This window comes from Ixodes scapularis, unplaced genomic scaffold (genome assembly GCF_016920785.2).
Source record: "Ixodes scapularis isolate PalLabHiFi unplaced genomic scaffold, ASM1692078v2 PGA_scaffold4__175_contigs__length_147842914, whole genome shotgun sequence".
In the NCBI taxonomy this organism is placed as follows: Eukaryota; Metazoa; Arthropoda; class Arachnida; order Ixodida; family Ixodidae; genus Ixodes; species Ixodes scapularis.
The window spans coordinates 28,512,792-28,539,023 of record NW_024609879.1 but is presented as its reverse complement, the minus strand read 5'-3'; the positions used below and the strand labels follow the sequence as shown (position 1 = coordinate 28,539,023).

At 46.4% G+C, this 26,232-nt stretch overlaps 2 protein-coding genes across 2 annotated transcripts in view; one reads left to right on the top strand and one right to left on the bottom strand.

Moving 5' to 3' along the window:
- Window positions 1-2,481: 2,481 nt before the first annotated feature.
- Window positions 2,482-26,232, top strand: part of LOC120836260 (putative acyl-CoA synthetase YngI) — a 155,158-nt gene continuing 131,407 nt past the window's right edge. Inside the window, exons 1-2 of the mRNA XM_040217904.3 lie at window positions 2,482-2,564; window positions 4,363-4,528. Coding sequence (XP_040073838.1) covers window positions 2,482-2,564; window positions 4,363-4,528 — 249 coding nt within the window. The remainder of the gene's footprint in view (window positions 2,565-4,362; window positions 4,529-26,232) is intronic.
- Window positions 16,821-19,622, bottom strand: LOC121047939. The gene has a single exon (XM_040503673.2). It carries the CDS (start codon window positions 18,958-18,960, stop codon window positions 18,106-18,108), a length of 855 nt encoding a protein of 284 aa, XP_040359607.1. The 5' UTR covers window positions 18,961-19,622; the 3' UTR covers window positions 16,821-18,105.

The following is a 26,232-nucleotide window of genomic DNA, read 5'->3' as shown; positions in this document are numbered from 1 at the left end:
GAAAAGAGATCTGTGGGGTTCTTAGGGAAAGAGGAATTTGAAGGGACGGCAAAGGGGATATTGAGCTCAAGACACTCAACATTGAGCCTGAAGTTTTTTTCTAAAAGATCATAAACCTGAGCTTCCTTTCAGCACAGTGATAAATGAAAACGGGACTTGGCAGAAGGTGGTGTCTAAATTTCTGCAGCAAGGATTAGAGTATGTAAGGTTTGAAGATTCGCTCTCACTGAGAAGCTCAAACGAAGGTATTGACATTCTGGAGGTCCATCATGGCAGGAAGTACTCGATATTTTCTATGGAAATAAAGAAAAAACTTTATTATTCGTTGGAGAAGAGCAGACTGATGAAGCGAGTAAAAGGGGCCCTGGAGCGTCATCTCGTAAAATTTCAGCCAGGTTCGGGCATTTCGGTAGGTTGTTTCCTGAAGGTGTTAGATTTGTATCTTCGTTCAACGGTGAATGAATACGAGGGGCGAAAAATTGTGCAGGAAGATGGAGTGTGCATAGGTTCATCGGTCGCACCAGCTATGGCGGAGATATACCTGAACTCTCTTGATTCTGTCGTGGTGGAAGGGCTAGGGAAAATGCCGTCGGGTAGCTGTATAGTTAGGAGGTATGTCGACGACATTGTGGTATGCACTTTTCAGAGTGGAATTGCGGAGAAGCTAGAGTCACTAATAGTATCAGCTCCTGAACTGAAGTTCACAGTGGAAAAACCAACTAATGATGTGTTACAGTTTTTGGACCTAAAACTTCATGTGGGTGAAACCCTATGCTGGGAGTACGGAAAAGATGCCCCGAAACTAGGACTTCCAAGGAAGAGCTGCCACTCTAACACGGCAAAGGAGAGTGTCGTTAGATCGCTGTTCACCGATGCTCTCAACAGGTCATGTGTTCATTTCATGGCTTAGGAAGTGAGGGGGCAGTGGCAACAATTGATTAACGCAGGCTACAAGGGAGATTTCATCGGGAGGCAAATGACATTAATGAACCGGGAAAAGGAAAAGGCAGAGGAAAAATTGAGAAACAGGATCGCAGTGAGGCCTTATTTTCACACCGTGTCACACAATGTAAAAGCGTGTGCAAAAACATTTGGCGTTAATGTGGTTTTCAGCTTGGACTTTAAGTTGGGCAACCTCACCCCCTTCGAAAGAGAAAAAAACAGCGGCCAAAAGGGCCACAGGGAAAAATGTGTGCTTTGTGAAACTGGTGTTGTTTAGGACATACCGATGACTTGCGGTTTTAGGTATATAGGGCAGACCTCGAGATGCTTGAGCGATCGTCTGACTGAGCACAAAAGAAATGTAAAGGTAAAAGTGACTAATTCCGAAATTGCGACACATGTGCGAGGATGCAGAAACTGCTCAGCCAAGTGGTCCGGTACAACGGTAGTATGCAAAGAGGTCAATGACGTCAAAAGAGTTGTAAAAGAGACAGTAGAAATTAGGTCGATCGGCAATTGCATAAGCCAGGCGTCTATGCTTCTTAGTGACAGGGCGAAAGTTTTTCTGTGAGTATGAATTGAAGATGTCTTGTGTTTTTCGCAAGAGGTACCTCCTTTGTCATGATCTTGTTCCGTTTGTATGCGTACGTTAAAAAACATGGAACAGATTGATGGGTTCGAAGTGCAGTCGGTTCCGTGTGGTTGGCTTGTTCGTTTTTTGCAAATATAATGGTGGCTGCGAGGTAAAAGAATGTTTCTTCGGCCGATGTTTTGATGTGTGTGTACGTTTTGTTAGTTCAAAGTAATTCGTTATTATTCTTTTTAAGATTAGCGTGGCTTCGAAGTCAGGGCGTTTCCCCTTGGAGCCATTGTGGGGAGTGTTTTTTATGGTGAAGAGTTTGAGTTCAGGATGTATAAAAGGAGGGAGAATTGAATAAAGTGGTTAGCTGTGTTTGAGACGTCGTCGTGTTTCTTCCTCCCAGCCTTAGGTGGACTAAAAATGTACTATTTTCATTTATTCCTAAAACAATCAACGAATGGAACCACCTGACCACATCGATCGCCACCATAACAGATCTACTCTAGTTTAAATCTGCCATTCAAACTCAGTTCTGACATATGAATCCGCCTTCTTTTTTGTATTGCCTCTGTGCCGATTTCATATTTTTTTATTACCACTCCCTTCTGTAACGTCTTCGGGTCTTGAAGATATTCAAATAAAACTTAATAAATTAATAGATGTAGCGTAAAGGTTTGTTGTCAAGATATAAAATAAACCAAACTAAATGCAACCAATGTTGTAGATCGAGCGGAAGGTGTATATATATATATATGTATATGTAACACAGGCAGGAGGAATTTTGTTAGCACAGACGGGGTAAAGTACAGCTGCAGCGAAAGCATTCCTTCCCTTGCACCCTGCGCTATGCATCGTGTCATAGGTTCACGTGAACCGCGCATGCCTCGTTCTCGCGCACTATATATACCGGCATTGCACATGAATCAGACCACTCCTTGCTTGTAAAGCTTGCAGTCAAGATGCTTTCGATTCGCGCTAGGGCCGTGGTCAATCCTTTACGCTGTATGACCAGAATAACCAGCAAGAAACATAATTGTGAACGGTAAGTCCGACAACTTGTGAAAATTGATGCAACAAAGTTTCAATTTCAGAGACTCAGAAAAAAAAAATTGATTTTTTTTTTTGTGATTTGAATTTTTGCAATTTTTCTAAACGCTCAATGTAATAAATAAGCCGCTGTATGGTTTTAGAAGCACCTGTGAATATAAACTTTGGAAATATATTGATTAAAGTAGACAATGTCACAATTTCAATTTAATATTTAAAAAAAAATGCTTAGTTATTGATGAAGCAAACGAATGTTGAGTGGCTCATGTTCGCAGCATGAAAGGATCGTTGGATTAAAATTACATGGATTAGGGGATATCAGTGCGGTACAATAATGCTGATAAGGTTCTTTGCTGCAGTTACACGGAAGCCCGTAACCGCACTTAAGTGTGACTTCGGTTGGACTCCACTGTGGCGATGGCGGCCGGATATCTAGTGTATGCTTGTATTGAATTGCTAACAATGCTTTCGCATACCCGTGGTTAAAGGGTAACCGCTGAGGTAGGGTAATAGTCTACTAATTTTTATTGTCCATTATTTTTTAGCTGCGAGGACATTTATCGTCCATGCCAGCTACTACCAGGTCGCATTCTAGCAGACTACTAATACGCTCCAAGTAGTGAAATTAGATGTAATACTATATATTCATCAGTAATTCTGCACGCAAACAACTACATACGTTATTAGGTAACTCTGTAGTCAGTCATATATTAATAACTTGAGAAATGCTCCACCCCACAGGCGTTATGCTACCGTTCCAAGCGCTGCGCTGTAGAAAAGTAACGCATCGTCGGCTCCGCCAAGTAGCGACATCGGCATCGTCGGTTTTAGGCACGAGCGGAGAGAACGAAGCAACCTTTTGATCAAGCGACACGAAATCGTCGCGAGGTGGCAGATCTACCATCCTGAGCAGTTGGAAAGAGAACCCGGGAGACGCGTGGAACATAGCCTCGAACCGCGCTTGATGCGATACACGTTGTGGGCTTTTTGAAAAAAAGATGGCAGAAGTGGTGTGGTGCCGCCTGCTGCCGGCAACTCCCACCACGGGTGGGTGCCTTCAAACGCAGCACCTGAGAGTGTCGTAGGCATTTGCGGCCTCGCAGAGTCCCAAATGACGTTTGACGGATACGCGCGGAAACAAATATAAAAAATAAAAAGTGCCCACAGTAGGCCTTACGCTGTAGAACCAGCCTGAAAATCGGCTCTTGCTTATAGAAAGTTCCACCATAAACCGAGCGTGCATTTATATAGTGAATTTTAACTTGTAAAATGGCCAAGCCACATTCGATTCCCCAAAAAAGTGAGACCGACAAACTTCTCGAAATAAAAGGCGCATGTCCTCGACCGAACTAGCGAAATGTAACTTGTAACACCGTCTCCCGATAGCTGCAGCAAGCAGTCAACCCAGTGCGTCCTCTGCTCGCTGCTTATATCGGGAAACAACGCCACCAGTTTCATCGATCGCTTCTTCAGTCATCTGACAACACGTCCTCTGTTGGCTTCGGCAAGTTTGGTGATCTCGTTTTTTGAAAGAAGGGAAGTCGGTAGTAAAATGTTCTTATGTATTTTGTTTGCCCGAATATGAAGTAAATTACTTCCCTGAATTTGTTGAAGAGAAATATGATGGACCTCTTCAGCGAAAACAGAGATATAATAGGGGTTTGAGTACCTGCAGTACAAAAAAAAGAAAACGCAAAACGAAAGTTGAAAGTATTGATTTTAAAACTGATTGGATGTTTTTTGCTTTGCGTGCACTTCTGTCATTAAAATGTTTTTTCTTCGTCTGCGCACAGGGATCTCTCCAAGCTCAGCTACTTTCACAATCCCGGAAAAGAGCCGCTGCTAACCTGGACTACGGGAGATCTGATAGACAGAGCGGCAGACGCCTTCGGGGACACCAAAGCCATCGTGTACCCTCATCAGAACATCAGCAAAACATACGCGGAGTACAAAAAAGACGTGAGTGAATACTCAGAATATCTATTCATTTTCAGGCACATCTATGGGGTTTCAATATTTAGTACGGATCCCTTGACAGGGCCACCGAAAACTCCTAATAGTATTTTTAAGTACAACAAACTTTATGCAAGATAAGCCGATTGAGAGCCACCATTACTAGCCTTCTCTAGGCTCGCCACCAAAATGCCGACTCATCATAGTTGGCGACAAATCCGTGCCGAGCCTTCATTGGTGCACGCTGTGACGTCCCATTACGACACGAGGTCATATGACACCACAAATTTACGCAACACCATGACGTCACGTGGCATTGACTTAAAAGGTAGCTAGGGTAATCTTTTTTTAGCGTTACGTCAGTTTTTAGTGATTGTAGTTTCTCTGAAGTACGAGGTGCCATTTTTTTCTCGACGCAGTCTTTATTTCTGTAGATATGCTATCCCACAATTTTGTTTCGGCCGAATGTGGCGAGACCGAAACTACCGGCTCGAGCATGATGCCAACCCTTGTGACCAGCTACACGGATATCGTGTGACTCAAAGTTCGTATTGCGGTACCGCCAAGCGCACGTTTGGCTTTGTCTTAACAGTGGTCGCGATCAGTTAGAGAAGATGCTACTCGTGATTTACAGCTTTGCTTTGTAGATATAAATTATCTTCAGATAATAATAACCCACATTTATAAAGTTTCGGGCCGAAAAGAGAGTGTGCCATGACGAAGGCTGGCTCAAAATGAGCTCCCATTTGTCTTCTGAGAAGGACAACAATGTTGGACGTGTGCAATGCCCGTTACAGGAGCGTTGGGGAAGCTAATCTTACGCTCGCGCTGATGGGGAACGTGGGAAACTATGGCCGCCAGTGAATGCCACCTTCGGCACCCACGGCGCGCTTCAGGGAGCGGGGAGTCAATCATCTTCGGGCACGATCGCCAAAGAACACTTTATGAGCTAGGGCCTCTAAATCAAAACTGAGCGAACAGAAATCGTCCTCTTGGATGGCAAAAAAGAAAACAGAAAATCACGGTGAACGATGTAGCCTTATGAACGAAAAACCGCCTTGGAAACAAAAAAGACGTTAGTTTGCTTGACAAGAAGCCAACCCTCTAAATGCCTGCTGATAAAGTGGCGGTAATCGTTTTTTCAATATCGTTTTTCGGTTGGATCGGGGTTTCTCATTGGTGTGATATTTTTGTGAGTGCTCGTACGTAGTCCCGCAACTTGATATTATTTATTTACTTGTTTGGACGTTTGACCGGAGTCACCCTTTATTGTGACACCATTTTTTGACATAGTGACTTCACGTTACCAAACGTTTGATGACACAGTGACGTTAGGTGACACCATGGCGTGACATCGTACCGTCACGTTACATGGCGCCAGAGCGGGACGTTACACTGTGACGTCATGTCACCCTGACTACACCCGACCTGAGTTCACGTCAGGAGGTCGCATGCTTTCCCGCTGCTACGTCTGGTTGCATCATAAGGACACGTGCAATCTGAAATCGTGGTATCACAGAAACATCAGATCACGGCATGATGTCACCGAGGACTGATAAATGATATTCATATACCAAAGAGACTGCCCTCTTGTTAAAACGCCTGAGACTGGGTGTGAAAAAACCTTGAAAAACCCAAAAGTAGAAGAAACAGGGAAACATGACAGCCAGACGACATCTGGCTGACTTCTTTTCAACCAAACGTAGAATAGATAGTCTTTTTCTATCATTTTGGCAAACTACTGAACTAAAATTGCCTTGCTTGATAGTGTGGAAGAATACAAGTACTGAGAACTATAGTTCTCGTGCCAATAAAAATTAAAGAACAAAAAGTGTAACACTATGTCAAGTTTAGTAACATGTTGCAAGCTTTGTACTTTATTCCGACAAATCATTAAATACTTTGTGCGGCATTAATAAACACTGCAATTTTCGGTTGGGAAACCGAATTTAGAGCATTTGCTTTCTATGCGACCTGCCTGATAGCTTTTTGCAGATAGGTCCGAGACGATTAAACATTTGACACTAAAGTTTCAAGCAAACAACTACACTGAACTTGACAAAAATTATGAAAAGAAATTTGGTTGACTCATTTAAACACAAAATAAAGTGCTTGATGTTTCGCGTTACGAATCCCGGACGCGCGTGAACTGAAACAAGCGTGTTTATAGTGGAATCACGAAGGAGAGTCTTGTGATTATATGCTTACTGTTTTTATTTCTGTTGACACCAATCCCGAGTGTAATTTACTTTTGAAAAATCCAAACCCTGTCACTGATTGTCGTTTCTTTCGGCTTTAGGCTGCAATGTCCTATTGTATCATGAAATTTAGGGAGTGCCTGTTGGACTTGAATTGCACTGCGCCATTCTTAACTTTCACGGTGGAACGGAAAGCTACGACAACCAGCTTTCTCAACAGCGTTAAAGCTACGTATGACACTTCGTTATTCGATTCATCTCGGTATTACAACACCTCTAATGAAATATAATTGTGACGTTTTTCTTTGTCAGAATTTGTTTCGAAGTGTTTCTTTTACGCAATGTTCCATGCACGCCTCGCCCATTGGTTCCAAAGTAATTCGCCTACTTAAATAGTGAAGATTGTATATCACATTGCTAGGAAATTGCGTTGAATACAAGAAACGTTCTAGGAACACATGACATGTCACGTGACGTCAATTTCCTCGCTAAATTTAGCGAAAAGAGGGACTGGTGTGGAAGTAACGTAACGTTTATACTCCTACTAAATCTAGAAGATAAATTAAATTGCCGTATGGGTCACGTGACATCAGATCACGTAACGTAACTTTGCACAATAAAATTCGCCAGAAAGTTTAATTGGAGTATAGCTCAGGGTACGTTAATTTTGTCGGTAAATTTAGCGTGGAAATTCTCGTCACGTGACCTGATGTCATGCAACAAATTTTTTCGTGAAATTTAGCGGAGAAACGAAATTGGTGTGTAGGTCTGTGACGTCCCATAATGCAACACTGCTCGCGTTGCTATATAGCACATCACTGGTGACAGCTTCGCAAAATATGGTTCCACGAAATTTGGCTCCACAAAACGCAGCCTCATGAAATCCGGAGCAGCTAGCCAAAGGAATTTTTAGGTTATGAAAACATAACCTGGGTACGTTTAATTGAAGCCCGTTCCTTTTAATTTTAAGGCCAGTTCTCGTTAAACTATTCTCTTCGTACATTTTTGCGAACGCGTAACAGCTGACATCAAAAATACGTTATAATTCTAGACCTCGACATGGCTTTTGATAAGACGCCACAGCAAAAGGCTATTGCCGACTTTCTTGACTACTAGCACGCGATAAGATATTACCATGGCTTCAAGATTACTTTTCTAACCGAAGAAAATATGTTTAAACAACCTGGTGTAAATCATTTCAGTTTAATATGCCCTAAGAGGTTCTTCAACATTTTGTCCTCGGTTGGCTGTGTTTTTAATCTCAGGTAATTGATAGAGCGCGGGATATTACACGTAAATTAGGTCTTTTTTTGGATAATAATATTAAATATTCTGCAGTAGCAGCCACCTTCAGACCGGCAATGAATAGTCTCCTGACCTAAAACAAATGTTGCTGTATTTGATCCTTTTTTTTATTCTGTTTTCGCTAACTGTGACGAGTTTAATATCAGTGAAAACATGGCACCCTTCTTACATAAAAACTTAATATTTTTATGGTCTAGAGGTTAAAGCTTCATATGGTCCCGTTAGCATTCCCAATCAGTTCGTGCATCGGTATGCATAACTGTCGGCAACTATTCTAACAATACTTTGATGGTAATTTCCAATCCTCAGTAACCTTGCCTATGACTGAATTATGGCGCGATGGCTGTATCTGTCATTAAATAATGTCACCAACAGCATTGGATACCTTTCAGCCCAACTCCTACACACGCACTTCGTGTAAGGAGATGGAACTTAATATTGCCAACCACATTACCGCCTTCACCAACGCGAACAATGGACCCACAACATCTTAGCACCCCGCTGGAGAATGACTTTCTACAGTTCCAATATTTGGATATGTACTTGACAAAGCGATGTAATTTTTCTAAAATTTAATAAGGCATCTTATTTGGTACCCTGTGGAAAATTTACAGGTATAAGCATATATCCGTCTTCATGACCTTATCGTTATATGACTATTTTACTATTTCGTGTTGGGTGCTCAGTAATATTGAATGTCTCGTCTGGCGTACCAAATGGAAGTGTTCCAGGGTCGTTGCTGTTTGTAATTTAAATTAACGACATTGTCGCACTTATTAACCAATTTCGAAATGCTAGTGTCTTTGCAGACGATTGTGTTTTATTTCAAAGGTATCTGCTCGTGACGAATAACACTTAGAGAACTCGCTTGGTTACCTAAGCCTTTGGTGTGATACTTTGGATATTGAGGTAATTGTTGAAAACAATAATTTATATTCAATGAACCAACAAAACCTTTTGTTTTAGCACTAATAAATAATCTGTCTTACCACAAGTAAATATTGTATCTTAGCACAAAAATATATTAATAAATCTTGAATTGGCTCAGCCATATACGCAAGGGATCCTTGCCGGGCTTCAGAAAGAGTTATTTCGTTGGAAGTAAATTGAAGCCTTCTCCTACATGGGAACACTACTAGTATATAATTACTTTATTGGACGAAACTAGATAATGATAGTTGATTCTGAAACCCGGATACAGAAACAATTCTGAAGAATACAGAAATAAGGACACCTACAGCAAAAAAGTAAATCAGGCTCTCCCTCTTTAATGGTGGATGTGAGCAAACTACCGGCTCTGGAGCGCCGCCGTGAAATAAATAAACGTTTAAATTATTTTGTAACCAAAGGTTACTTATCGATACAAAAAAGCATTTGCTACCTCATTTCTCAAGCGGGGTACTGCAAGTTATCATAAGCATTTTTGAAAAGCTTTTCTGCAGTGATTAGTTAGTATAAATAGTCCTTTTTCTTTTGCACAATTAAAAACTGATTTTTTTCCTGTGAATGTATTTAATCTTCTGATGTTTCCTCATTACGGGATAACGTATTCAAACTACTTTACGGTAATTCTATTTTTGGTGAGCCATTCCTTGGGATTACCCAAATATGTGCCTATTATTGTAAATGCTTGCCTATCATAATCACATTACTGCACCTTTTTCGACTTTTTTTCTATTGTTTTACTATCTTTTTGTGTTTTTCTTGCTTATTAGCCTAGTGACTCATTTACTTGCTTTTTGTTCTCTGTTTTTGCCCAGTGTTCGTGTCTCCATAAGTTGGTTCGAATTTGCTTTTTGTGCTAATTTGTCCAGTGAGGGTGTGCATTTATACAGAATTTCGTGACTTCCTAACAATGATCTATTATTTTTTTATAATGCTTTCATATTAATAGCAATATTGTATTATTCATAAATATACATCAAGGTAAAACATCCACTTCACAAAACGTCTAGACTGCATGTGCATATGAATTGCCTGCTCGTTATCTGAACTTCCCTGTTGAAAATAACACTTCAGGCCTGATATGTTACGCGACCGTCTCAGCTTTTCATCTCCTTCAGCCCATCAGTCCCCTTAGCACTTCAAATCCATTCAGTCCGTGAAGCCCCTTTAGCCTTACAAACCCTTCAGCCCTTCGCATCCTTCAGCGCTTCAACTCTTAGACATCCAAATGATTGTGAACTCTAGAACGAAATTGCTGTTTACAACGTTATTGTATGTTTATTTCGTGCATTGATTTGTTCATCCATTCTGTAACACAAAAAGACGATAAAGAGCAACCTGTGTTGCAGCTAAGATATGTGGACGCACCACTCCTAACGTGATATCTCCCTCCTCCTTCTCCGCCCCGCGCATTATAGCTACAATTACTGTTAATAGCGAAGTGCGCTTCATCAGATGCGCGCTCACTGTCCTGACCTCGGCGCATAGGAGAACGGCATTGCGGCAAGCGCGCATCTTACGCGCGCTCTTTCATGCACGTGACGGACGAGGAGGGAGATAGCGCGCGCTGGGGGTGCGTCCACGAGTCTGAGCACCGACGCTGCCGCTCCACCGCTTTGCTCGCTGCCCGTTAGACTGCGCGGGCTACACTGCTTGGTGGTTGCTCGCGAATATCAAAAAATATCGCTATCCACTGTACTTGAACCCGGGGGCAAGCAGCTGAAGACCAAAGGGATCACGTCAAATGGGGAGAAGAGAGTCCTTTGTCGTAGAACAATATCTTTCGAAATTCTCGCAATGTCACGGGCTGAACTCCTGAGATGTACAGTAGTTCATTAACAAAACCAAGCAGGTGCACAAAAAGCAGAAATGCAGTTTGTCTGTAGCATGTTTAGCGAATACCACGAACGCGAAACCACCTTCCGCCGCCCTTGAGATATTTTGGGCACTGTCACGGTGTCGTGCCTGCCGCCGTCGCTGTAGCGTCTCCGGTGTTTTTTCCGCTTGCTGCGTGCGCTTCTGAAGAGGGACGCGCAAAGAGGTGCAACAGACGGCACTGAGAGTTCTTCTTGTTTATACGTACACTGAGTTCCTCTAGAAGATAAGTCCCACGCAAGGGGACGGGAAGCAGGCACTGAGCGTCCTCTCACCGCCGCCGCCCGATACAAAATTACCAAGCTGCTTTTCCGACGCATATATCCTGAAGGGTTACGTGCTATCTCCCACAGATCCGTTAAAAAGGTCCTTATGAGTGGCGTACTTTTACAGAAAAAAAAACAACAGAATACACAGGCACAACAAATAACTATGAAGGGTATCTTAAGCCCTTTAGAAATATTTGAAGTGTACGCAGACTTTTTAGAAAACTTCTAAGAATATCTAAAACCTCTTAAAGCGTTTTAAAGGATACGTCAAAGCGGTTTAGAAATCGTGGTGTGCCCCATAGACGGTTTTCAAAAGATGCTCTGTTTAATCTACGTTGTGAGTACCATGCCGTCTTTGATCTAGGAAATCGCCTCCTTTGCGCACATTATCTACCACACTCCACATGGATACCTGACTCGAGCCACCCGTTAATCAGGAACCTTACCCCGCATTCCCTTCCAAAATCTGGGTTATAGAACAAGAAGTAAAGAACATGCTTTCAGAAGGCATTGTGCAACACTCATCTAACCCCTGTTCGTTGCCTGTTGCATTAGTGCGGAAGAAGGATGTGAAATAGAGAATTTCCGTCGACTATTGACGCCTAAACAAATTCACAAACGAACGCCAGTTTATTTCCACGCATTCATGGCAATTCCAGACTGTTTGCATGGAGACGAATATTTTTCTACCATTGACCTTTGCCCAGTGTACTGGCAAATTAATGTCGCCGAATCAGTCTAGGAAAAAAGCTTTCTTTAACTCTACATGGCCTCTACGAATTTAAAGTTATGCCGTTTGGTCTTAACAACGCCCCCGTTATCTTCAAAATAATGACGGACTGTATTTTGAAAGGCTTAAAATGGTCAACCTGTCTTGGTTATCTCGACTACGCAATTAGGTTTTCAAGCAGATTTTCATCCCGTCTGACCCGCTTGGCAGAAGAACCGGGTAACTTTCCCTAATGCTGGTCTGCAATTCGAACTCTTCAAATTGCCGCTTCTGCAGTTGTCACATAAAAATTTTGGGCCATCTAATAGATAAAGATGGTTTCCAACCACACCCCGATAAGGTTAAAGCTGTCTACGAATTCCCAAAACCAAGCTCATCTAAAGACCTACGAAGCTTTATAGGACTGTGTTAATATTTCGAGCGAATTATATAAAATTTTGCATACATTTCACGGTTAATATAAAGGGCTACTAAAAATATGTGCGACTTTTATTTAGCAGCCCCGCCAAGCTGACGCGTTCAAACACATGAAAATCGCTCTAACGTCCAGCCCCATTTTAGGCCATTGTGATGACTTTACAACCGCCAAGTTACGGTCTTACGGACTGATGCCAGTGGCCACAGAATAGGCGCTATTCTGTCTCAAAATCACGCAAAACACAACCAAATGATTGCTTACGCTAGTCGCGCGCTTTACTCAGCTGAAAAAAATTACAGAATCACTGACCGAGAGTGTCTGGTTGTCGTCCGAGCAGTCACAAAATGTCGCTCTTACCTGTTCGGTCGCCCGTCCTCCGTCATTACTAACCAACATGCCTTGTTGGTCGACTTGGAGGTTTGGCCCTTAGACTCCAAGGGTACAATTTCATCGTTATTTACAAATCTGGACAGCTCCACCAGGACGCAGAGTGCCTCTACCGTCACCCTGTGGACCCGGTTCACCCCATCAACTATGACCATGACATTCATGTTCTTTCTGTATCAACCGTCCTCGACATTGGCCACGAACAGCGCAAAGATAGAGGTCTGCGGGCAATTTTTCAAGATGTGACCACGAGCAAAACTAAATCCTCTTGTGGCCTGTACTTTATCATACACGGCGTTCTCCGCAGACAAACATTTCCAATCGGCCAAGCTTCCTTCGCTTCTAGGAATACCTAAACACAAACAAATTATCTTTCTCGCTGACTTTCATGATGCTTCATCATCCGCCTACTTAGGTGTTAGAACATATGCTTGAGTTAAGCGACGATATTACTAGCCGACCCTGTACAGATTTGAGAAGCGCTATGTCTCTTCATGTGGTTTCTGCCAGCGCCGAAAGACGCCATCTTCACGTCCCAATGGACTTCTCCAACTTCGCCAACCACCAGAACACCCGTTCCACTGCGTAGGAGTTGATCTTCTTGGGCCATTCCCAACTTCCTGAGATGGTCACCCCTGGATCGGAGCCGCTGCCGATTACACCACACACTCCGCGACCACGAAGCCTCTTATGACCGTTAGACCTGTTGATGTTGCCAAGTTTTTTTTGTTTTTTTTCTAGAAGACATCATTCTTAAGAACAGAGCGCCTGGAGAACTTCCTTCTGACCGGGGACGGCCCTTTGTATCTCGCGTTTTGAGCGAAATTTTGCGCTTCTTTTGTTTAAAAGGAAACTACTGCTTACCACCAGCAAAAAAAAGGGGGCGGTAGAACGCCTTAATAGGAGTGCAAGGAGGGAAAGTACACAGGCGAGCTGGTTAGGAACATCATTAAAAGGTAACCTGAGACTGGGACACACAAAAAAAAAAAAAAAACGAACAGCACGACCCAGAATCTCAAACGCAGCTGAGTTTAATCACAGGACAATACCATTAAATATCCGTCCACATGAAAGAAGGAAAAAAAGGATATAGGAAAGAGACAACCTCCAAGGAGCCCCCGATTAGAAGATATTTTTTCACCGGAATGTCATTTCCAGTAAAAGCCTATTTCACTGAATTATGGGACTGTTTTCACTTCCAGTAATGCCGTAGTTTACTGGAATGTCACCGGTTGCATTACTGGAATGTCACCGGATTCTTACCGGAATACCACCAGATATTTTATTAGAATGTCACCGGATTTTTACCGAAAGTTAATTCCAGTAAAAATCTATTTTACTGGAATATGGGACTTTTTTCACTTCCAGTAAAGCCAGAAGATCGCCAGATTGACCGGAATTTACCGTGTTTTTTCTTTCTTTTTTTGGACGCTAGCGGAAGTCACTTTGAAGGAAGCCTGTGAAACGTGGTTGGTTATGTTTACCTGATGCTGAACGATTCGGTAACTATTAAAGTGGTTAGTTCATATAGACCTGAAGGTCCTATGTATTTATTTAACAGGGTCGATACCAGAGAAACGATTTGCACAGCTGTAGACAAAAGCAATCAGACCAAATAGGAACAGCCAAGTTCTTTGCCGCAAAAGATATCTTTCAAGGTACTCACAATGCCGCTGGGTAAATTCCTGACGCACGGTAGTTCCGCTAATAAAACTGCGCAGGTGCACCACACGGACACACACAGGTATACTGTCAGCAGCATGTTTAGCTAAAACTACGGACGCGCGGAGCGAACATCCGCCCCCGTTGAGAAATCCCGGTCACACTCACGATGTCGTCCCTGATGCCGTCGCCGCACCAGGCGTCAGTAGCACGCTTAGCGAAAGCCACGAACGCGCGAAACGAGCATCCGCCGACGTTGAGAAATCTTGGGCACATTCTTTTTCGCTCGCCGGATGCTTCTGAAGACGGACGGACAAAGAGGCGTAAGAAACAGGTCACTGAAAAAGAAATTATTTTCATCTGCACACTGTTCGAGGCGGGGTTTAGGCCGCACGTCCAGAAGATTCCTGGCTCGAGACGACGTCCATTCCCCGAAGTGGGGAACCCAGGGGTTCAGTGGAGGTGGGAGACTTGGTAACGTAACGAACGGTTTAATTACATGGTAGCGATACAGTCGTCAAATCCGAGAGAACAACGGAGCAGCCTCGCGCTCCGCCTTATATAGGGTCCGTTTCTCCCTCACTCCTCGCCAGGGCAGCCAGTGCGATGCAGCAACCCGCCGTCAAGTGCGATGCAGCAAAGTTCGCCGACCAGTGCGACGTAGCCAAAGTTATCCGTAGTTAGGCCATGCCTCTCTCCCTTTCCCGAGCGCACCAACCACCACACACACACACACGTCCCGCTAACGTCACGGGCGCGTTGAGACTTGTTGCCGCAGGCCCTGTCACGCAGGCGACGGTCCCGGACTCGTCGGGACTCGTTTCGCGCAGGCCCTGACAAGCGGGCGACGGTCCCGGACTCGTCTTGACTCGTTTCCGCAGCGTTGAAACTCGGAAGAAGGTCGCCGAAGATTCCATTCTGAACAGCCCCTCCGGGGCCAGGGAAACCTCGAATGGCCGGTGATACTATCGCTCGCCTGAAGAGGTGGGCTTGGAGTAGGCCTTGAGAAGATGCTGCAAGCACTAAGCAAACTCCCAAACCTCTCACAACGGAGGCATCAGCGGAAACGTCCCCCACAACACCACGCCACACCGCAGTCAAACGCTCGGAATCCGCCAGAGACCCGCCAGACTGGATTACGGATTACCAAAATTTGCCAAAACAATGCAATTTAAAACCTTAGGACGATTTCGGGTATCGAGACCCGCTGTCGCCAAAGCAAAACTCATTTTTCCAAAGAGGTCACTATGAACAAAATACAAAAAGACAAAACTTCGCAATTTGTGAGGTCATTTTGGGGTTTTAACGAAGTTTCCCCACTTTGATCCTCATTCCCGTGGATGACGAAAACCTCTGAGATCATATCCCTACTGTTTTTGGTGATATCAGAAAAATCTGCTCAACCCATCGGCATTGCCGTTCAATTTACCTTTCTTGTACCTGACGCTGAAGTTATATTGCTGGAGAGTGAGACTCCATCGGAGCAAGCGGCCATTTTTGGGCGACATTTGGCGAAGCCACGTAAGGGGACAATGATCGGTCTCGAAGGTGAACTTCGCCCCATACAGGTAGCACGACAACTTCAGTGCCGCCCACACCAAACAAGCGCACTCCTTTTCAGAGGCGCAGTAAGCCTCCTCTCTCACGGTTAGTTTACGACTAGCGTACAAAATTGGATGTTCTTCCTGGTCATCTCCCAGCTGACTTAACACCACTCCCAGCCCTCTGTCACTAGCGTCACATTGCACTATGAACTCTTTGTCGTAATCCGGTGCACGAAGCACGGGACCGGAAATCAGCGCCCCCTTTAAACTTTGAAACGCGCTTTCCTTCGCCGCGTCCCAAACTACGTTACCCGGCTCTCCCTTTCGGAGTGCATCAGTCAAGGGGCTTGCTACCTGGGAATAGTTGGGTATGTAGCGCTGGTAATACCCGACGAGTCCCAGGAACGAGCGAATGTCAGTCTTTGTCCGGGGTGTCGGAAAGTCGGCAATCGGAGCAATCTTGAGCTCCGAAGGCCGCCTCGTTCCCTGGCCAACAACATGACCCAGGTAACTCACATGGGAACAACCAAGATTGCACTTTTTGGCCTTCATGGTTAGCCCCGCGTCACGCAACCTAGTGAACACGCTTCTTAGGTGGACGATATGCTCCTCCCACGTGTCGGAAAATATCGCGACATCATCTAAATAAGGAAGCGCAAAACCGTCCATACATTTCAGGACTTTGTCCATCAATTTCGAGAAGCTGAATGGCGCGTTCTTGAGCCCGAAGCTCAGTACGAGAGGCCGGAAAGTCCCCACCGGAGAAATGAACGCGGCGTACCGGCTCGCACTTTCCGACAAAGGAACCTGCCAATAACCGCGTACGAGATCGAGTGTCGAAATGTACCTCGCGGCGCTTACCCTTTCTAACCTCTCCTCAATGTTAGGAATAGGATATAGCTGGTCCTTTGTGATTGCGTTTAGCTTCCTGTAATCCACACATGGCCGGGGGTCTTTACCGGGAGCCTCGACGCGAATCAAGGGCGACGCGTAGTCGCTTTCGGCGGGCTCGATTACCCCAAGATCCAGCATGTGCTTTATCTCAGCCTCGATGATCTCCTTCTGACGAGGCGACACCCTGTACGCCTTGGACCTGACTGGCTCGGTTGAAATGAGCTCTATCTCATGAGTCATGAGGTCTGTCCTTCCCGGTCGATCACTGAAAGTGTCGCTAAACTCGTTTAAGAGTACTTTTAGATCATCTACCTGCGCTTGGTCAAGAAGCTCTGCGTTCACGCAACGTGCCATGATTTCATCCACACTGCTTTCAGCGCCTGGGCTGATTCCGTTCCATTCTGGAATTTCGGTAGGTAGCTCCTCGGGCATGTTTAACGTTAGGTTAACGACACCCTGTCTTTCAACGAACGGTTTCGTCAGGTTGCAGTGATAGATTTTCACCTGTTTTCGATGTCCTGGCATTTTCAGCGCATAGTTAGTTTGCGACAGCTTGTCAATGACCTCTACGGGCCCCTCCCAGTGAACTTCAAGTTTGTTCTTTCGCGCCGTTCTAAGAATCATTACACGATCACCAACCTCAAAGGTTCGGAGTCGTGCGTTCCTGTCATAGTACACTTTAGCGGTTTCTTGAGCCGCTTTCATGTTTTTGTCCACTAGTTCACGCGTAACACTTAGCCGTTCCAGCAACTCCAACACATAGTCTACAACCGTTTGGTTTTCTCCCGTCCCTTCCCACATTTCTCTCAGCATTCGAAGCGGAGAGCGAAGGGCTCTCCCGTAGACCAACTCGGCCGGCGTGAAACCAGTGGCTTCATGAGGCACAGTTCTCAGAGCGAACATAGTTGCTGGGAGACAGCTTTCCCAGTCCTCTTTGTGTTCGTGACACAACGCGCGTAACACTCTCTTGAGCACAGAGTGCCATTTCTCCACGCTGTTGGACTGAGGGTGATACACGGAACTGTGTATCAGCCTCACCCCACACCTCTGCAAAAACGTGGTCGTTAATGCGCTTGTGAAAACTGTGCCCTGGTCAGCCTGAATTTCCGCGGGAAATCCGATCCGCGCGAAAACCGTCAACAGAGCGTCGACTATCTCCGACGAGCTGAGTTCCTTCAGAGGAATCGCGTCTGGAAATTTGGTTGCCGGGCAGATCATGGTGAGCAGGTACTTATAGCCTGACTTAGTTCTGGGCAATGGGCCAACTGTGTCGATCACAAGTCGACGAAATGGCTCCGAGATCAGCGGGACGAGTTTTAATGGAGCTTTCCATTTCTCTCCCGGTTTCCCGACTCGCTAGCATGCATCACACGACTTTACGTAGCGCTCTACGTCTTTGAAGCACCCCGGCCAGTAATACTCTCCCAGCAACCTTTCTTTCGTTTTGTTCACACCTAGATGACCTGACCAGCAATTTCCGTGGCAAAGACTCAGAAGGTCATCACGGTACTTTGTCGGAACAACCAACTGATCTAAGACCCTACCTTTGCGGTCCTTGTAGTGCCGATACAACAATCCGTCTTTTTCATGCACCGTTACATTGGCCCTAGCAATACCCTCCTTGGCTGTATCGTGCAATCTTGACAGGCTAGGGTCGCTCTTCTGCTCGGCTGTCAGAGACGCTCGGACCACCCGCAACAGGCGATCAAAATTACGTGAGGTCGGAGCTAAGAGAGACCCCTCAACGACCCTGTCTTCCTCCGCCTCCTGCGCCGACGCGTTGGGGCCTCGTACGCTTTCTGGTGCTACGAGGTCGGGCTGTTCTACAACCTGGTCCCCCTCATCCCGTTTCTCTGCCTCCAACTCTGGGAGTGCTTGCTCCCCTTTAGCTGCTTCTGGCTCTGGCTTACTGGTCAACAAAGGGGCAAGCTGACGCGATTTGGACCTCGTCAACGCCTGAACCAGTCCTTCTCCCAGCTGTTGACCCCTTTCGCGCAGCAAGAAATCTGACCGGTTAGAGAACAAATAGGGATACTCCGACGGGACTGTTTGCGAGACAGCCGCCTCTGTCACTAGTTCTCCGAACGGGCCAGTTATCTTTACTCTCGCCATAGGCAGACAGACACTGTGCTCTTCGAACACCTGCTTGATCCAAGCTACCTCTCCAGTAAAGTCGGATGCAGTTACATACGACGGATGAACAACGTTCATCGTCGCTGCACTGTCCCGAAGCACCCTGCACGGCTTTCCGTTTACCTGGAGCTCGTGAAGATAGGGACGAAGAAGCTTCAGGTTCTCGTCACTACCGTTCACGTACGAGAACACAACCCGCGGTTTGTTACATCTGGCCGCTATGTGCCCCGGCTCCTGACAGTTGTAGCACAGGAGCGGCTTCCTTGCCTCGAACTGCTTTCTTTGGTTTTTCTGCGCCTCGTCTCCGTTCGAGTGATCTGCTTTCTTTTCGGGGACCTTTTTTTCTGTTTCGGGCTTCTCGGACTTTTTATCTCGCGAGCCGTTTCCCTGTTGGTGTTGGAAGGGCTTACGTACAGCGCGATCGCTCCGGCCTGGTTCGCTTTCCTCTCCGCTCAGCTTTCTACGCGTCGCGTACTCTTCGGCTAGCTCAGCGGCCCTTTCGACAGAGTCGACTCCCACCCTATCCTGCACCCAGAGCTTGACTGACTGCGGAATGCTACGAAAGAACTGTTCGAGGCACACACACTCGACTACCTTGTCGCGGCTTTCGTATACTTCCTCGCTCTTCAACCATTCTATCAAGTTGGTTTTAAGCGCGTACGCGAATTCCGAGTAGCCCTCGCTGCTCTTTTTGGATGCGTTTCTAAACCTTTGACGGAACGCCTCGGCAGAAAGGCGATACCGCTTCAAAAGGCTCGACTTCACCTTGTCGTAGTCGTCCGCGTCTCTAGTACTAAGGCGCGCGACAACCTCTGCAGCCTCACAGGGCAACAAAGTCAAAAGCCGTTGCGGCCACGTTTCTGGGGCGAAGCTCAACTTCTCACATGTCCTCTCAAAGTTAACTAAGAATAGGCCCACGTCTTCCCCAACTTTAAACGGCTGCAGGAGCTTCTTCATTTGATACGACTCGGCCTCACTGGCTCGTACAGGAGCCCCAACTCTACTGTTCTGCGAGTTTAATCGCTGTTGTTCAATTTCGAGCTCTAGCCTTTTTAGCGCTCGTTCCTCTGCCGCTGCAGCCTGCGCTCGTTCCTCTCTCGCTGCAGCCTGCGCTCGTTCCTCTCTTGCTGCAGCCTGCTCCTGTTCTCGTTCCTCTTTCGCTGCAGCCTGCGCTCGTTCCTCTCTTGCTGCAGCCTGCGCTCGTTCCTCTCTTGCTGCAGCCTCACTTTTAGCGTTCTGAAGTAATTCCCACGCAATTTTAATATCCTCTGCTTCCGCGCTCTCTGAAATTGCTTTACTGATCTCAGATTTCTTCATCTTTTGCTCCACCTCCACACCCAATTCTTCACATAAACAGAGTAAATCTGTTCTCAGTAACCTCATTAGATCCATGATCGCTGCTTCTTAGCTTTGGCTTTGTTCTAAAACTTGTCGCGAGGTCGTACAAAAACCTAGCGCACGAGTCCAAACTAAGGATTCCCAGCAGTTCAAAATTAATTACCCATAATCTGAAGCCTGGCGAATCTCAAAGCAAAGTCCAAACGCTCACCCACAGATGTAGCACGATGTCGCATGGTCCGATCCCAACCGCTGCCAACCAATTGTTCGAGGCGGGGTTTAGGCCGCACGTCCGGAAGATTCCTGGCTCGAGACGACGTCCATTCCCCGAAGTGGGGAACCCAGGGGTTCAGTGGAGGTGGGAGACTTGGTAACGTAACGAACGGTTTAATTACATGGTAGCGATACAGTCGTCAAATCCGAGAGAACAACGGAGCAGCCTCGCGCTCCGCCTTATATAGGGTCCGTTTCTCCCTCACTCCTCGCCAGGGCAGCCAGTGCGATGCAGCAACCCGCCGTCAAGTGCGATGCAGCAAAGTTCGCCGACCAGTGCGACGTAGCCAAAGTTATCCGCAGTTAGGCCATGCCTCTCTCCCTTTCCCGAGCGCACCAACCACCACACACACACACACGTCCCGTTAACGTCACGGGCGCGTTGAGACTTGTAGCCGCAGGCCCCGTCACGCAGGCGACGGTCCCGGACTCGTCGGGACTCGTTTCGCGCAGGCCCTGACAAGCGGGCGACGGTCCCGGACTCGTCTTGACTCGTTTCCGCAGCGTTGAAACTCGGAAGAAGGTCGCCGAAGATTCCATTCTTAACAACACCCAGCTGCTTTGGAAGATACAGGTCGCACACATGGAACGAGAAGCCGAGACTCAGCGTTCGCTCCTGGCCGGCCGCTGCTCGTTGACGGACAAAGAAACCGGTTTTCTTTAAAAAAAATAAGTCAACAAACGACCCTCTTGCATTTTCCCCACGGACCCAATGCGAGGGAGAGAGGGTGCGTGGGGACTCGTTTTTGGTGCGAGGCACCATAATTACACGCCCAGTCTCCGGCTCGTCTGGCTTCCCCCTCCCCTCGCGTCGGCTTCGAGTGACGGTCGGTAAACAGGGAAGCGAGTCACCCGTTTCGGGTAAGATTTCTAGGAAAACCGGGTCGTCTGCGTGGTATACGAAAGGGGCGGCCGGTGACATTCCAGTGAAATCTGTTTGCCGGCAAACAATCTACTAACGACATAGTAAACTGGTTTGGGATGAAAACGGGTGAAAGTGCCCTCCATTTTGGATCGTCAAAGCAGTTCGCTGCACGCACTTCCTGCAGAATTGCAACGTCGTTTCGAGCTTAAACACCCACTCACGAGAATGCCGCTGCATTGGCGGCCTTCATTACAAACACAATCCCCCCGCTCGTCTAGGCTTCCTTGACTTTAGCCGTTCGCCCTGCGTCGGCTTCCAGTGATGTTCGGTGTCCGGCAAACGAGAGTGGTTTCCGGTAGGATTCTAGCGGCGGGTAATCGAAAGTGGCTCTGGTATATAACTTCCAGCGAAAGTGGCTTCGCTGGTTTCTGGTGAAAATGAGTGGAAATTAACCCGTTTTCACCGAATCTAACTGGAGGTTTTTCCCGGATTTTAACCGTAAGTGGCTCCGGTAAAAGGTCCAGCGAAATCTGGTTACTGGAGGTGGCGGCCGGTAATATTTCCACAAAAGAACTGGTAAACTAGGCTGGTTTCTGGTGAAAATGAGTGGAAATTAACCCGTCTCCACCGTATGTCACTGGAAGTTTTCGCCGGATTTTTCAATAGGGCCCCCTATCCTTCCAGCCCAGCGAGCCCGCGAGCCGGCCCACACATAAAATATGTGTGGGCTGGCTCGGCAGGCAGGGCGGGGGAGCTTATTTTATGTGTGGGCTGGCTCTCACGGCCCCGAGGAAGCTTATCGCTCAGGTCCTTGGGAACCGGTCTTGTTTCAGGGCGGTGTTTCTGTCTATGTTGGGATGGTGTCTCTCTGTCTACGTCCCTGGGGTTGTCTCTTTCCCTCTTTCTTTCTTTGTTCGTGTTTTCGTGAGGAGGGGTATCTATTGACGTTCTCCTGTGGATAAATTAAGCTGCGTTCGAGATTCTGTGTCGTGCTCTTGGTTTTTTTATTTGTCCCAGTCACAGGGTTTCTTTCAATGATGTTATTCGGACACTAGCCGACATGCTTGCTATGTACATCTGCTGTCACCACTGAAAATAGGACTGAGCACTAGCTTACGTAACTTTCGCTTAAAATTCGTCACGCCATGACACCACCAGCGACTCTCCCTTCTGTCTTATTTTGGCCGTGAGCCCACCCTCATGTTCGACACTTTTTCCACTACAGCCCCAAAGCTAGGCTTACAGAGCACGCATCGGACACAATACGACGTGCTGAAGAGGCCAGACAATTGTAACGGCTCCCTGCTCTGGACTCCCAAGAACAGCAATGTTCCCATTACGACAGCACGCACGGCAAAGTGTTATATTCCCCAGGTCACATATTTTTGATCTTGACACCAGAACGTCGAGCTGGACGTGCTGAGATATCCCTACCCCGCTGTTGTGGTTCTTATCGCTTTTTCACTCGAACATGTGACGTCAATTACGTCGTGGAATCTGTCCAGCATTCTAAGGATAAGTGGCACACGCGAGCACACGCTGTGCACGTCCTCCGACTGAAACCTTACTTAGAATATCAAACTGCGAGTCTCCGTTTTGTCCCGGGGGGCGTAATGTTAGAAAGAGGCTCCTTTCCTTACGGACGACGCGCAACAGAAGAGGAAGCGGCAAAGCCTGGATCAACACAACTGCCATTATTTAATGTCTTCTCACTAGTGTAAAGTAAATCATTGTAAATATATCATTATAACAGTAGAGTCTCGACCTTCAAGCATTTTCAAAGTGTAGTTACGCGCCTTAATCCCAATCTCGCCTTTCTCTCCCGTCCCGACCCTCACCGTTCTGCTACGGCCCGCAAGTGACCTCTCCTTCTCGCGTCGTTCGTCTGCTTCTGCTACCACGTGCTAGGTCATGTGGGAGAAGCGTTAAGACGGTAACTCGTAGGGAATATCTTTAGTTCACATTTTAAATGTGTGTCGTGACACTAATGAATCCTGTAGCGGACGCTATGCAAGAAAGCATTTTGAACAGGGTGGCCAGTTCCGCTTATTATAAGCGCATTTGGGCTTCTTTTTTCACTGAGTCGCTGGTAGATTTTTCCAGCCGCTTGTCGAGTTTTTTGGGCTTATTCCCGTTTATCCTGCAAATATTGTTATTTTAGTGCTCGTCGTGCTCACTGACAGCGCGTTTGTCGTCAAAAACGCGAAAAACAGCGTGACCGTTTGGCGCAGCGGTTAGGTGGCGCAAGCCACCGTCTGTCACAAAGTACAAAAATATTACTATCCATTCACAAATATTTTGGCAACTTGTCCATCTTGCCAGTCGGCAGTAGCGGTCATGGTGTCTAGTTGCCATTGTATTTTGCGCAAAATGGCTTCGAAGTGGTCAAAGTATGGCAAAATATATTGTAAAGAGTGGGAAAAGGAAACACAGCTTCAGGTGAAAAGACGGTGAGTGTGCAGGCGAGCTGGTGGTAGCTAATCATGTCGTATTACACCTGAGACTGCGGTGGAAGAAATCGGAAGAACGTTCAGTGGAAGGAACAGACACAGAGAACGTCTCAAACACAGCTCTGTTTGCTGTGTGTGAGCTGTGTTTGAGACGTTCTCTGTGTTTGTTCCTTCCACTGAAAGTTCTTCCGATTTCTTCCACCGCAGTCTCAGGTGTAATACGACATGGACAGCTTCAGGACTGGCTGTGACCAGACACCGAAGACGACAAAAAAGCACTGTGCAAGTGCGAGTTCCGCGCTCATCATGCCGACCTCGTTCAGCACATGGCAACAGAAAAACACCTGAGGAACTCTCGGCTACTTTCCAGTGCACGTTTGACTACCATGGGCTTCACCAAGTCGTCGCCTTCAAGAACGATACGAGAACTGGAGCTCAAGCTGGCATGCTACTCAGCGTGCCATGCCACTATCAGCTCTGTGGATAGTGGTATGGCACGCTGAGTATTTGCCTTCGCACTTGAGCAAGTTCTCTTTCTCATTTCATTATTAAAGGGGCACTGACACCCCAAAGGTCGTATTTATTTTTATTGTCTAAAACGATGCAAGTTGCCGCCATAGACACGCAAAAAAAACCGCATCGCGAAAAAAAATTTTCCCGCGCGCACGCGCGCCTTTTTATTTTTGGCGTTTGATTTTCCCGCCCCTCGCCTCCTCGCTTCTTTTGATCGGTGACGTCAAAAATCAGGAAATTTAGAAGCTTTGTAGGCGGTATCTTTATAACATTTAATGACGGCAATCCTAAAACATGTTTTTTAACGCAATTGCGAACGCACTACGGCCCTTCTTTTTGAAATACCAAAAATCGGGAGTTCGTTGTGGTGCCGTCTCCTGGATTTGTATCCTCCAACGGAAAACAGGCGACACCGCTCAAAACCGGTCCGCCGCAACGCCGGCGCTAGCCGGCGCTCGCTCCTTTCCTCCTCGCTTTGGGTCGCCATGGCAACAGCAGGGAGTGGTGACAGGAAAGGGGACTCTCAGGTCTCCGCAATTTTCGACGTCAAGGCACCGGCGCCGATCGCGCGGGAACTTCGAATTCGGCATTTAATAAACTATTTTTTAAGAATATGTACATTTATTGAACTTCCGATTGTTTTGGGATTTTTAACAAAGGTCACGCCGCTTTTTTGGGGGCTTGGTTGGGGACGACTCTCTGCTTGCTCTCTCGGCCGCATCTGGCCACCCTGATTTTGAACAAAAAAAAAAAACATAAAAGGTCTGCAGTATTATTTCTTTAAAATAATTCTTTGTCTCTTCGTACCATTTTAGTGGACGTCGACAGGCGCCGAAAGACGCTCGTAGTGAATTGCAGCTTGGCACGATGGATAGATAGAGTGCCACTTTCATGGTCTCGTCTTGATGGCGTTGCAGACGGTGGTGCAATAGCACAAGATGCAGGAAGCTGCCGTGCGTCTGCTCGCACGACTATCCAGACGACAGACTAGATGCACCGGATGCAGTGACAGGGAGAGAATAGGCTCCTGCACACGATCGGATGAGCAGCGAAGCCGAGCAAGTAGTAATAGACGAGGCCTCTGATCCGTGAGTGGGTCTTAGAGCGGGAAGTGAACTTCGCCTTAATTGTGCCTTCTGGCTTAAATATTGCGCACAAAATAGATGGCCTTTTGTCAAATTATTTTTGCGGTATACGTGCTTTATTTAGGCACATTATTTTTTTCATTCAGTGTCTCTTCAAAAGGCTTATTTTCACGTCTGTTATCAAAATTGTGTTTAAAAAAGACTTGCACAAAAGTTTAAGCGCGTAATATCCATAAGGAATGTCTCATCTGGACGCTTAAGAAATTTATGACTTGTCAGAGTACTAAAGTAGAGTACATAAGGGAGAATTGTTAATGCAGAGCGAGATACAAGTGATAAGAAGTGCAAGTCGTACAGCTGTACAGCGCTGTACAGTGCTCAAGCTTTCTACAAATGGTGGGGCTGTTATTTTGGGTAGTACAAGCTCACTTGACTGGGCCTCGCTTTACATATGAGAACTGCGCATTCCTCTTATCTTTCTGAGCAGTGCTGAAGGACATAAAAACACATTTCGACGTCCTAAATTAGCTAGACTGAACGCGGAGAGACAGTCGAAAGTGAAAAATTCATACAGCCCCTGCTAGGGTATGCGTATTTTATCTCTAAGTGGTGACGTCAAAACATCTGGCTTGCCGGCGTTTTTTTTTAAATATAATTTCAATTATAATGCAAATAAATGCAAAGGTGCAAGCGAGCTGGACAAGAAATTATGAAAATAATCCCTGGTAGAGCGCTCCACCTGGTAGAGCGCTCCACCTGTAATGGAGAGGACCCGGACCAGGCGGATTTTTCGGTCGCTCACCAGTCACCTAGCTGTGTTTGGAGA

Bases quoted from the DNA above. Each gene is read 5' to 3' on its own strand.
- LOC121047939 (XM_040503673.2), bottom strand. From the start codon at position 18,960: ATGAACGTTGTTCATCCGTCGTATGTAACTGCATCCGACTTTACTGGA.